At 37.0% G+C, this 14512-nt stretch overlaps 1 protein-coding gene across 1 annotated transcript in view; it reads right to left on the bottom strand.

Moving 5' to 3' along the window:
* DNAJC3 (DnaJ heat shock protein family (Hsp40) member C3) overlaps window positions 1–14512 on the bottom strand; it is a 93276-nt gene that overhangs the window by 13434 nt on the left and 65330 nt on the right. The window contains exons 8-9 of the mRNA XM_072760870.1: window positions 7753–7858; window positions 7526–7646 (exon numbers count right to left, since the gene is read on the bottom strand). Of these exons, the coding sequence (XP_072616971.1) occupies window positions 7526–7646; window positions 7753–7858 (227 nt within the window). The remainder of the gene's footprint in view (window positions 1–7525; window positions 7647–7752; window positions 7859–14512) is intronic.

Genomic DNA, 14512 nt, shown 5'->3' with positions numbered 1-14512 from the left:
TCAGAAACAGCCACAAAGCAAGTAATTAAGATGGCAATAAATACATATCAATCAATAATTACTGAATGGAAATGGACTAAACATTCTAATCAAAAGATCTAGGGTGGCAGAATGGATAAAAAATTACGATTCACCTCTATGCTGCCTACAAGAGACTCATTTTAGACCTAAAGACACCTACAGATTGAAAGTGAAGAGATGGGAAAACATTTATCATGCAAATGGATATCAAAAGAAAGCTGGAGTAGCAATAGTTATATCTGACAAACTGAACTTTAAAACAAAGACTGTGATGAGACAAAGATACTATATAATAATAAAGGAGACCATCTAACAAGAAGATAAACAATTGTAAACAGTTATGCACCCAACACAGGAGCATACAACAGCTAATAATGAACATAAAGGTACAAATCAATAATATAACAGTATGGGACTTTAACACCCCACTTTACATCAATGTACAGATCATCCAAACCGAAAATCATCAGGGAAACACTGGCTTTGAATGACACTGGAATGATTTTAACAGATATATTAAGAACATTCCATTCTAAAACAGAAGAATACACAATCTTTTCAAGTGCACATGGAATATCCTCCATAACAGATCACATAGTAGGCCACAAAACAAGCCTCAACAAATTTAAAAAGACTGAAGTCATACCATGCATCTTTTCTGACCACAACACTATGAAACTAGATGTCAACTCCAAGAAAAAATCTGGGAAGACCACATGCTACTTAAATAACATGCTACTATACAATGAATAATCAATAAAAGAAGAAATTTAAAATTACATGGAAACAAATGAAAACACACAGTTCAAAACCTTTGGACACAACAAAAGCTGTTCTAAAAGGCAAGTTTACAGGCCTCCCTCAAGATGCAAGAAAAATCTCAAACAACCTAACTTAATACCTAAAGCACCTAGAAAAAGAACAAACGAACAAAAAAATCAGCAGAAGGAATAAAGATTAAAGCAGAGGGCAGCCCGGGTGGCTCAGCGGTTTAACGCCGCCTTCAGCCCAGGGACTGATCCTGGAGACCCAGGATGGAGTCCCACGTCAGGCTCCTTGCATGGAGCTTGCTTCTCCCTCTGCCTGTGTCTCTGCCTCTCTCTCTCTGTCTCCCACGAATAAATAAATTAAAAAAAAAAAAGATTAGAGCAGAAATAAATGATGCATAAACTAAAACAAACGAACAAAAATGGTAGAACAGATCAATGAAGCCAGGAGCTGATACTTAGGAAAAAAAAAAAAAAAAAAAAAATTAAGAGACCTCTAGCCAGACTATCAAGAAAAAAAGAGAAAGAATGCAAGAAAAACAAAACCACAAATGAGAGAGGAGAAGTAACAACCAGCATAACAGAAATACAAACAATTAGAATATTATGGAAAACTATGTGACGATAAATTGGACAACCTAAAAGAAATAAATTCCTAGAAACATAAAACCTACCAAAATTGAAACAGAAGAAGAAATAGACAATGTGAACAACAACAAAAAAGTGAACAGATAGATTACCAGGAAAGAAATTGAATCAAGAATCAAATAATGCCTACAAAAAAAGTCCAGGACCAGATGGCTTCACGAGGGAATTCCACCAAACATTTAAAGAAGAGGTAATACCTATTCTCAAACTGTTCCAAAAAATAGAAAAGGAAAGTAAACTTTCAAATTCATTCTATTAGCCAGCATTACCCTGACACCAAAACCAGATTAAAACAACAACAACAACAACAACACAATTACAGGCCAATATCTCTGATGAACATAAATGCAAAAATCCTCAATAAAATACTAGCAAACTGAATCCAACAGTAAATTTTAAAAAATCATTCAACATCATCAAGTGGGATTTATTACTGGGCTGCAAAAATGTGGTTCAGTATTCGCAAATCAATCAACATCCCATCAGTAAGAGAAAGGATAAGAACCATATGGTCATTTCAAAAGATGCAGAAAAAGCATTTGACAAAGTATAACATTCATTCATGATAAAAACCCTCAATAAAGTAGGTTTAGAGGGAACAAACTTCAACATAACAAACACCATATATGAAAGACCCACAGCAAACATGCTCAATGGAGAAAAACTGAGAGCCTTTCTCTACGGTGAGGGACAAGACAAGGATGTCCACTCTCACCACTTCTATTAACATAGTACTGGAGTGCTAGCTATAGCAGACAACAAAAAGAAATAAGAGGCATTCAAATTGGTAAGGAAGAAGTAAAACTTTCACTATTTGCAGATGACATACTATACACAGAAAACCCAAAAGACTGCTAGAACTGATCAACAAATTCAGTGAAGTCACAGGATACAAAAATCAATCTACAGAAATCTGTTGCATTTCTATACATCAGTGATGAGAGAGCAGGAAGAAAAATTAAGGAAGCTATCCTAAAATAATAATAATAATAATAAATTTTTAAAAAGAAAGCTATCCTATTTACAGTTGCACCCAAAATAATAAGATACCCAGGAATAAACCTAACCAAAGAAGTAGAAGACCTGTACTCTGAAAACTATAAAACACTGATGAAAGAAATTGAAGACAACACAAAGAAATGGAAAGACATTCCATGCTCATGGGTTAGAAGAAGAAATATTGTTAGGGTATCTATACTACCCAAAGCAATCTACACCTTTAATGCAATCCCTCTCAAAAATGCCAACAGCATCTTTCACAGAGCTAGAACAAACTATCCTAACATCTGTATGGAACCATAGAAGACCACAAATGGCCAGTCTCGAAAAAGAAAAACAAAGCTGGAGGCATCAAAATGCAAGACTTCAACTTATATTACAAAGCTGTAGTCATCAAACCAGGATGGTGATGGCACAAAAACAGACACACAGATCAAGGGAACAGAATATAAAATCCAGAAATACACCCACATTCTGGTCAATTAATCTTCAACAAAGCAGGAAAAAAGATCCAATTGGGAAAAAGAGTGTCTCTTCATCAAATGGTGTTGGGAAAACCTGGACAGCCACATGCGAAAGAATGAAACTGGACCACGTTCTTACACCATACACAAAAACAAATTCAACGTGGATTAAAGACCTAAATGTGAGGGACACCTGGGTGGCTCAGCGGTTGAGCATCTGCCTTTGGCCGAGGGTCTGATCCCAGGTTGCTGGATCGAGTCCCACATCGGGCTCCGTGTGAGGAGCCTGCTTCTCCATCCGCCTATGTCTCTGCCTCTCCATCTCTCATGAATAAATAAAATCTTTAAAAAAAAAAAAAAGACCTAAATGTGAGACCTAAAATCATAAAAGTCCTTGAAGAGAGCATAGGCAGTAATTTCTCTAACATTGGCCATAGCAACTTTTCTCTAGATAGGTCTCCTGAGGCAAGGGAAACAAAAGCAACATACACTATTGTAACTACATAAAAAAAAAAAAGCTTCTGTACAACAAAGGAAATAATCAACAAAACTAAATGGCAACCTACCAAATGAAAGAAGATATCTGCAAATGACATATCCAATAAAGGGTTAGTATCCAAAATATATAAAGAACAGAATCACAAGTATGAGCACCTCAATCCACCCCCCAAATTGAGAGACCTATGAATCCCATTATCAATTTCTCCAGGAGGTTGCTTAATTGCCATACTTGTGACTCTTGTAAATCTCAACACCCAAAAAGCAATCCAATTTAAAAAATGAGCAGAAGACATAAAAGACCTTTCTTCAAAAAAGACACCCAGATAGTCAACAGACACCTGAAAAAATGCTCATCATCACTTATCATTAGAGAAATGTGTATCAAAACTATAATAAGATATCACTCAGAGCTGTGAGAATGGCTAAAATCAATAACACAAGAAACAACAGGTGCTGACAAAAATGTGGGGAAAAAATGAACTCTCTTAAACTGTTGGTGGGAATGTAAACTGGTACAGCCACTCTGGAAAACAGTATGGCGGTTCCTCAAAAAGTTAAAACTAGAACTACCCTACAATCCAGCAATCACAATACCAAATACTTTGGTCTTTACCCAAAGAATATGAAAACACTAATTCAAAGGAATACATGCAGTTTTATGTGTATAGAAGCATTATTTACAATAGCCAGGATATGGAAGCAGCCGAAGTGTCCATGGATATAGATGAATGAATAAAGATGTGATATACATTTGTAATAGCATGTTATTCAGCCATAATAAAGAATGAAATCTTGCCATTTGCAATGACATAAATGGAGCTAGAGAGTATAATGCTAACTGGATTAAGTCAGAGAAAGACAAAATACCTATGATTTCACTCATTGTGGAATTTAAGAAACACAGCAAAATGAGCAAAAAGAAAAGTAGAAAAATCAAGGAACATACTCTTTTTTAAAGTAATCTCTACATCCAAGGTGGGACTCGAATTCACAACCCTGAGATTAAGAGTCACATGCTCTACCGACTGAGCCAGCCAGGCGCTCTTCAGACTCTTAACTATAGAGAACAAACTCATGGTTATGAGAGAGGAAGTAAGTGAGGGGATGGGTGAATTAGGTGATGGGAGATTAAGGAGTGCACTTGTCATAATGAGCACCCAGTGATTAAAAACTTTAAAAAAATGGCTAAGATGACCAATTTTATGTTATATGAATTTTCCTACAAGTAACAATTTCAAAAAATTTATGGTACAGTCACACTCAAATTCAGGATGAATTCTAAACCCCATACTCTTTCGACTAGGACCTTATTGATAAATAAACTACATTCATTCATTCAGCAAATATATGACTGCCTGCTATGTGTCAGGCACAAGGAGCAGACATGGATCACTTAATAAAAGAGACACACGTCCTCATATAGCTTAAATTCTAGCCAATATAACTGCTTATGTCATAAGGACACCTGAATCATCCTTATATTCAAAGGAGCTTTACTGATTATTTAGTATTGCTCCAAAGTCAGTTTGCTCCTCTCAAAAGCTATGAAAAGAATTACTCATATAGATCTGAAGAGCGTCCTTCATTTTTCATGTTTTCAGCATTATCCTCAAACAACAGTCTTATTTTACTTACTTTCTAGTGAGTGGAATCCCCTAAAATTTTTCCTGATGATTCTGTCATAATCCCCAAATTAATCTCCATGTTCCATTATTCACTAACCTAAACATTGTTTTTCTTTACTCATTATATTCCTACCTCGTTTTAAACTGCTTACTTAAAAAAAGGTAAACCAGTAAACAGAATTAAAAAGCCCTCATATTTTAACATGGGATTTCAAAATATGATTTAGCCTAGTTAAGTAAGATTATCACTCCTCTACATCACTCACTAAACTTCCAATTCAAAACAAGTCAAGTAATACCCTTCAGTTTCAGATATACAGGTCTCCTTGGCATCTCAATCCACCCCCCAAATTGAGAGACCTAGGAATTCCATTATCAATTTCTCCATAAGGTTGCTTAATTGCCATACTTGTGACTCAAACAACCATTTATTTAAAAAATATTCATTTGTTTGACAGAGAGAGAGCACAAGCAGGGGGAGAGAGTACATGCAGAGGGAGAGGGAGAAGCAGGCTCCCGAGTGAGCAAGGAGCCCAATGTAAGGCTCAATCCCAGGACCCTGGGATCGTGACTTGAGCCAAAGGCAAAAGCTTAACCAACTGAGACATCCAGGCACCCTCAAACAACCATTTTACTCTAAAACCATAATTCAGAAAGATTCCCCACTGTATAATCCAAACATACTAACAAAGACAAAGAATAAACTATTTAAAAGAAATTTTTAAAGGAAAAAACAGACTCCAAAGACAGAGCTATTCTGTTAAATTAGTACTAAGCATCTTTTTCATCAAGAATGAAGCTGTCAAGTTTCTCTAAAAAAAAAACAAATCAGTTTACCATTCAAATTACAAAAGCATCTTCAAATTATCTGTAGCAGCCTACAAGATTTAACCTTCTTTTAACAGCTAAGCTTTTATATTCTGCAACTTCTCTAATTTCACAATTAGAGCTGAGGACTGACAAAAGTACCTTTGATGAAGAGTTCCAAAAACTAATGGCAATGCAAAATCTGAGAGCCAATCTCACTGAGTAGACACAGTAGCTCAAACATGAAAGAACAAGGATGCTAACAGGATCTTCTTGAAGATTATTTTGATTGCGTACATTTCAAGCCTCAATCAAACCTCAAGGACTATACTAAAAAATGTCCCACAAATAGCAGTAACTATAGTTGTTATCACTCATCGGAAACTGCTTAAGAGCTAGATTCTTTTCAAATTGTGAAAAGCAGGAAAAAAAGTGAATAATCAGTGTGCCTTAAAAAAAAAAAAAAGAGGGGTGCCTGGGTAGCTCGGTCAGTTAAGCATCCTACTCTTGATTTCAACTCAAGTCACAATCTCAGGATCATGAGATCAAGCCCTGCTAAGCATGGAGCCTGCTTAAGATTCAATCTCTCTCCCTCTCTCTCTCCATCTCCCTCTGCCCCTCCCCACCTGCACACTCTTTCTCTTAAAAAAAAAAAAAAAAGTACCACAAACCTATCTGAATTATCATTGCTGCAGATACAGTCTCATTGCATTTAAAATGTTATCAAGGATTACAACTTACCATAATATAATTACTTTAACATGACATTAAATTTAAGACATATTAATAGCTTCACATTTTATCATATAAATATTTAGCACTTAATTGGGGGGGGGGGGGGGGAAGAGCACCACAAGCCTCGTTTTACCAGAAAAATACTCTTACCATTTTCAATTTAAAATGCTTTACCTAATTTGAAACGAAAACTTTGCAATAAGGGCTATAAGGCTCTCTTCTTTTAAAAACTGTTTTTCCTAAATGTTCATAGCATACTGCCAAATGAAAAAAGTCACAAACAACTAATATGAAAGGATTATTTTTTAAATATATATATTATTGTATATGCCTTAGTTATGTTCCAAAGATAGGACTCTGCCCTTATTTATTTAAGACCCTTACAACATCTAGCAGGAAACTCTGTTACCTCAGCTTCAACAAAGCAACTATCCAGAAGTCACTCAATAGCTCAATGGTCCAGAAGACCATTTTATATTCAGGCATATATGACACATATATGTATGTTACAGGTATAATATGTATACTGTGTATATGCACAGAATATATCTATACATGCACATGTATAAAACAGACTAATATATATGCAGAGAAAAAGTCTGAAAGATCTAAATCCCAGATGAATAACAATTAGCTCCAGATGATATGAAATCTATTACTCAAATTTTCTATTTTGCTATTTACCTATTCTAACTTGTCTACAACAAATAAAGGCTAAATTTTTTTATTTTTATATTCTACTGAACTGGTTTCAAGAGCAGAATGCTATCCTCATATGATATACCTTTCAAGTTCCACTAAAGGAGAATAATTTTCAAGTTCTCTGCCATTTTCCTACAGTCATCAACATTTTTAGCTACTCTGGTAAACTTATTCTAAACAAAAGGATGTTAAACATGTACTAATTTCATATACATCAACTTTTAGGTACTGCAAATCAAAATCCTTAAAAATTTACCTTCATCATACATTTCCTCTATTAAATAGGCCTCTGCTCGATCTTTCAGAGCATTCACATTGTCAGGTTCCATCTGTAAAACTTCAGAACATATTCGAATAGCTTCAACAGGCTTCTCATCCTACAAATAAATGTGAGAAAATTATTTATGGTTGATTTATGGTTGATTTATGGTTGTTATTCCACATATTAAGTTTTTACATTTCTCGGAACCAATCAAATCTTACCTTAGAAAAACAGTGGCAAATCCTTTCTTTTGAACGAATCGTATATTCAGAAACAGTTGGCTCTGTTTTCATGACAGATTCATATTTGCTGGTCGCATCTGTGTATCTATGAATGAGCATATCATGATGAGTAACAACGAAATTCTATTTCTAGAGCTAAAGAAAGGACTCTCTACTCTTCACTGTATGTTGCTTAATCAATTCAACTGAATGAGCAGGTGGCTTCAAAAAAGGCAAAAAAAGGCACCTCTGCAATCAACAGTTAGGAGATAAAACACACAATCAAAGGAAATGTGTATGTACAAATCAAAGCATACCCGTGAGTACCAATCAAACTAAATGATGAATTTCTTTTTAAATTTTTATTTATTTATTTACTTAAGAGAGAACACGAGCAAGGGGAGAGGGAGAGGGAGAGGGAGAAGCAGACTCCCTGCTGAGCAGGGAGCCCAACATGGGGCTCGATCCCAGTATCCTGGGATCCTGGGATCATGACCTGAACTGAAGGCAGATGCTTAGCTGACTGAGCCACCTAGGCACCCCCAAAATGATGAATTTCTTTACAGAAAAATACTCATGATTTTGAAACTATGTAAAACACCTTGTGAAAGTCTGACTTACACGGAGCATTTTCAGAAAAACAAAGATCAGGTTTTATTTCTTAGTTACTATACACCTTCATGAAATAACAGAGCCCATTAGCTACATGTTATTTTATATAACGAATGTCAATATTCACAGCTAAGTACAATGTAGTTTCTTTCAGAAGGAAACGGCTTAAATTCTCACTTTCTAAGAACAATAAAAGCTATTTCGGCATTTTTTTTAAAACTAGTGAAAAGTATTAGTCAATGTTATATACTAAGTTAATTTCCTCAGCAATGGCAAACGAAAATTTCTATTTTTACACCACTGTAGCACATTATTCCCAAAATGTACTACAATCTTCACATTTAAATGCTGATGAATTAAAACACAGACTTAAATATAACATTTAAAACAGAAGCTATCAATGTTAAAATCATAGCTGGGATATTGTTCTGCAGTTTTTCAAGAGGGTCCAATACTCTCACTGAATCGAGAATACAAAACGTTGCTTTTAGCCTTACAACTACATCTGAAAGTATAATTAGCTAAAACTAAAAAGTTCAATTAGAAAATAACTACACTTCACTTAAAAAAAACAAGAAGCTAGCTTTTGGAAAAGTGGAACAGATGTACTCTCCTCAGTTCCTCCAACTACGTACAATTAAATTAAAATACCCAAGGCAGGGGATCCCTGGGTGGTGCAGCGGTTTAGTGCCTGCCTTTGGCCCAGGGAGCGATCCTGGAGACCCGGGATCGAATCCCACGTCAGGCTCCCGGTCCATGGAGCCTGCTTCTCCCTCTGCCTGTGTCTCTGCCTCTCTCTCTCTCTCTCTCTCTCTCTCTGTATCATAAATAAATAAATAAATAAATAAATAAATAAATAAATAAATAAATAAATAATAAAATAAAATATGCAGAACCTCCTTTAAAAAAAATACCCAAGGCATTACCTATTTGTAAAAATATGAAAAGACTCAGAAAGAGAAGAAAGTAGACCATTTGAAGACGGCACATTTAGACTGAACTCACCCCAAATGCTGTGTTCTTTTTAATGCTGATATGCTTATGTTTTATGCACACAAATCAAAGTCGTGTCGATAATACAGATGTAATATACTTGTTAATTCTACACTGGGCACTGTGGCTGGGCAGGTAGCTATACTTGTGGGGCTGGGAGCTCAGACACAAGGAGGAAAGAATCCTCATGTTCACCATTAGTATCTTGGTCAGACCTAAATTCTTCCGTTTCTTCACACCAAACTGGATAAGAAGATACTAATGCATGTTTAGAATTAACTTCCAATTTGCATACTTTGCTTAGAATTTGAGGGTAATTTTTTGAAAGACAATTGTCAGATTATTGGAAATTTGTTAAAATAGAGAAGGCATTTTGTCATATAAAACTCATATTTACCTCTTACATTTGTTAGAGACACCGATGCACATGACTTACATTGATTTTGTTTCATTAATTAAAATAATGGTAAAACTTTCAAAAAAAAAAAAAAAAAAGCCCAAAAACATAACTAGGGACCTTAGGACCTGAGGGAAATATAATATGGTAAACTTCCTGGGGCTGGGGTTCTTTTCTTTTTTTTGGCTTCATATACCTCAGACATGGAGCTGAAAAAGCCAGCAACCCAGAAATGCCAGTGGGTGCAGACAGTTATACCAAAAACCCAGCAAAAGCCAGGTCTCTCAAGCCGAAGAACCTGGGAAGGGCAGCCGAGCAAGATGGAAAGCTTTTTGACAATAACAGCTCTACTCCAGCCAAACCCCACAGGAAAGAAAGTAAGGTCCCACCCCTACCCAGGCTAGCAGCTCCAGAGGAGAGCCTCAGCTTCCTTCTGTTCTGGTAAGGCTATGACAAGGAGCCCACACCCCTAACAAGGTGTTGTCAGTAGGCCAAGTGGGGAACCAGAACTCTAACCCATGGCTGGAAATAGTGCCCCGAACCCTCAGCTGCTCCCAGCAGTAGTGAGAAGCCCCATAATTGAAGTATCAGTGAAGGTCAAGCGGGACACCTCTGCCTCCCCAACAGCAACAAAATGATGCCCACCCCTACTTTCCTGGAACCATGTCAGAAAAAGCCAGCCAAAACAGAAGATTTAATTTAAAAACAGTCTTACAAAATCACAGTATGCAGGCGTCAATTAAAAACCACTCATCATACCAAGAAACAGTAAGATCTCAAACCGAATGAGAAAAGGGCAGTTCCAACCCCAAAAGGACAGAGACATTAGAACTATCTGACAAGGATCTAAAAGCAGCCATGCAAACAGCAGCAGTGATACAGATGCTCACAGTGAATGAGAGCAACAGGCAGCCCCGGCCTCAGCTACAAAAGAGTAACCAAATGGAACTGAAAAACAGAAAAATCCAAATAACAAGTTCACTGACTATGCTTCAGCAGCAGAATGGAGGTGACCAGATCTGATCAGAAAGAACATGAGCTAAGAAAAACGAGCAGAGCTTCAGACACCTGAAGGGCTGTCCAGGAGAGCTAATGTTTCCATCAGCTAGAACCTGGAACAGGAAGGTTGGAAAAGTACCCCAAGAAATAACAGCTGAACTTCCCAAATGTGACAGGACATAAACCTATGTCTAGAAGCTAGTAAACTCCAGATAGGATAAAAACAATTAAATCCACACCAAGATAGATCAGAAACATGTAAATACTTGAGACAAAGGAAAAAGTCTTGAAAGCAGTCAGAGGAAAATGCCTTATTTTTAGAGGTAAAACCATGAGACTAACAATGATTTCTCTTCAGAAACCACAGAGGGCACAAGAAAATGGTACAGTATTTTTCAGGTGCTGTAACAAAAAGGACGGTTAACCCAGAATCCTATACCACAAGAAAATTTCTATATACTCTGTGTACATGTCTTAGACACCTTAGACACATTATCTTTTACAACTTATATGTCTATCTCCCACACTAATCTAGAAGCTTCTATTTATTGGAGTTTGATTTGTTCGATTTGCCAACATATAGCATAACAACCCATGCTCATACCGTCAAGTGATCCCCTCTGTGCCCGTCACTCAGTCACCCCCCCCCCCGCCCCAACCTCCCTTTCCACCACCCCTTGTTCGTTTCCCAGAGTTAGGAGTCTCTCATGTTCTATCACCCGCTCTGATATTTCCCATTTATTTTCTCTCCTTTCCCCTTTATTCCCTTTCACTATTTTTTATATTCCCCAAATGAATGAGACCATATAATGTTTGTCCTTCTCCAACTGACTTACTTCACTCAGCGTAATACCCTCCAATTCCATCCACATTGAAGCAAATGGTGGGTATTTGTTGTTTCAAAGCAAATGATGGGTATTCATTGTTTCTAATGGCTGAGTAATCTTCCATTGTATACATAGACCACATCTTCTTTGTCCATTCATCTTTCAATGGACACCAAGGTTGCTTCCACAGTTTGGCTATTGTGGACATTGCTGCTATAAACACTGGGGTGCAGGTGTCCTGCTGTTTCACTGCATCTGTATCTTTGGGGTAAATCCCCAACAGTGCAATTGCTGGGTCATAGGGTAGCTCTATTTTTAACTCTTTGAGGAACCTCCACACAGTTTTCCTAAGTGGCTGCACCAGTTCACATTCCCACCAACAGTGCAGGAGGGTTCCCCTTTCTCCACATCCTCTCCAATATTTGTTTGCTGTCTTGTAAATTTTCCCCATTCTCACTGGTGTGAGGTGGTATCTCATTGTGGTTTTGATTTGTATTTCCCTGATGGCAAGTGATGCGGAGCATTTTCTCATGTGCTTGTTGGCCATGTCTATGTCTTCCTCTGTGAGATTTCTGTTTATGTCTTTTGCCCATTTCATAATCGGACTGTTTGTTTCTTTGCTGTTGAGTTTAATAAGTTCTTTATAGATATTAGATACTAGCCTTTATCTGATGTGTCATTTGCAAATATCTTCTCCCATTCTGTAGGTTGTCTTTTAGTTTTATTGACTGTTTCTTTTGCTGTGCAGAAGCTTTTTATCTTAAGTCCCAACAGTTCATTTTTGTTTTTGTTTCCCTTACCTTCCTAGATGTATCTTGCAAGAAGTTACTGTGACCAAGTTCAAGAAGGGTGTTGCCTGTGTTCTCCTCTAGGATTTTAATGGATTTTTGTCTCCCATTTTGATCTTTCATCCATTTTGAGTTTTCTTTGTGTATGGTATAAGAGAATGGTCTAGTTTCATTCTTCTGCAGGTGGCTGTCCAATTTTTCCAGCACCATTTATTGAAGAGACTGTCTTTTTTCCAGTGGATAGTCTTTCCTACTTTGTTGAATATTAGTTGACCATAGAGTTGAGGGCCCATTCCTGGGTTCTCTATTCTGTTCCATTGATCTATGTGTCTGTTTTGTGCCAGTACCACACTGTCTTGATGACCACAGCTTCGAAATCTGGCATTGTGATGCTCCCGGCTGCAGTTTTCTTTTTCAGTATTCCCCTGTCTATTCAGGGTCTTTTCTGATTCCACACAAACTCTCTGAAGAAAGTCCATGATGTTTTGATAGGGATTGCATTAAATGTGTAAATTGCCCTGGGTAGCATTGACATTTTCACAATATTAATTCTTCCAATCCATGAGCATGGAATATTTATCCATCTCTTTGTGTCCTCCTCAATCTCTTTCAGAAGTGTTCTATAGTTTTTAGGGTATAGATCCTTTACCTCTTTGGTTAGGTTTATTCCTAGGTATCTTATGCTTTTGGGTGCAATTTTAAGTGGGACTGACTCCTTAATTTCTCTTTCTTCAGTCTCATTATGCGTATAGAAATGTCACTGATTTCTGGGCATTGATTTTGTATCCTGCCACACTGCTGAATTGCTGTATGAGTTCTAGCAATCTTGAGGTGGAGTCTTTTGGGTTTTCTATGTACAGTATCATGTTATCTGCAAAGAGGGAGAGTTTGACTTCTTTGCGAATTTGAAATCCTTTTATTTCTTTTTGTTGCCTGATTGCTGAGGCTAGGACTTCTAGTACTATGTTGAATAGCAGTGTGAAAGTGAACATCCCTGTCATGTTCCTGATCTTAGGGGAAAGGCTCCCAGTATTTCACCACTGAGAATGATATTTGCAAAAAAAAAAAGAGAGAGAGAGAGAGAGAGAGAATGCTATTTGCTGTGGGCTTTTCATAGATGGCTTTTAAGATGCTGAGGAATGTTCCCTCTATCCCTACATTCTGAAGAGTTTTGATCAGGAATGGATGCTGTATTTTGTCAAATGCTTTCTCTGCATCTATTGAGAGGATCATATGGTTCTTGGTTTTTCTCTTGTTGATATGATCTATCACATTGATTGCTTTACGAGTGTTGAACCAGCCTTGCATCCCAGGTATAAATCTCACTTGGTCATGGTGAATAATATTCCTAATGTACTGTTGGATCCTCTTGGCTAGTATCTTGTTGAGAATTATTGCATCCATGTTCATCAGGGATATTGGTCTGTAATTCTCCTTTTTGGTGGGGTCTTTGTCTGGTTTTGGAATTAAGGTGATGCTGGCCTCATAAAATGAGTTTGGAAGTCTTCCGTCCCTTTCTATCTTTCAGAACAGCTTTAGTAGAATAGGTTGTTTCTTCTTTAAACGTTTGATAGAATTCCCCTGGGAAGCCATTTGGCCCTGGACTTTTGTGTCTTGGGAGGTTTTTGATGACTGCTTCAATTTCCTCCCTGGTTATTGGCCTGTTCAGGTTTTCTACTTCTTCCTGTTCCAGTTTTGGTAGTTTGTGGCTTTCCAGGAATGCGTCCATTTCTTCTTTCCAGATTGCCTAATTTATTGGCATACAGCTGCTTATAATATGTTTTTAAAATCGTTTGTATTTCCTTGGTATTGGTTGTGATTTCTCCTTTTCCATTCGTGATTTTATTAATTGGAGTCTTTTTTGTTTTTAATATGGCTGGCTAATGATTTATCTATCTTATTAATTCTTTCAAAGAACCAACTCCTGGTTTTGTTGATCTGTTCTACAGTTCAGTCTCTATTTCACTGAGTTCTGCTCGAATCTTTATTAACTCTCTTCTTCTGCTGGGTGTAGGTTTTATTTGTTGTTCTTTCTCTAGTTCCTTTAGGTGCAAGGTTAGCTTATGTTTTGAGTTTTTTCCAATTTTTTGAGGGATGCTTGTATTGCAATGTATTTCCCTTTTAGGACTGCTTTTGCTGTATCC

Source organism: Vulpes vulpes, chromosome 6 (assembly GCF_048418805.1).
Source record: "Vulpes vulpes isolate BD-2025 chromosome 6, VulVul3, whole genome shotgun sequence".
Taxonomy (NCBI): domain Eukaryota; kingdom Metazoa; phylum Chordata; class Mammalia; order Carnivora; family Canidae; genus Vulpes; species Vulpes vulpes.
This window is presented reverse-complemented; position numbering and strand designations above follow the sequence as displayed.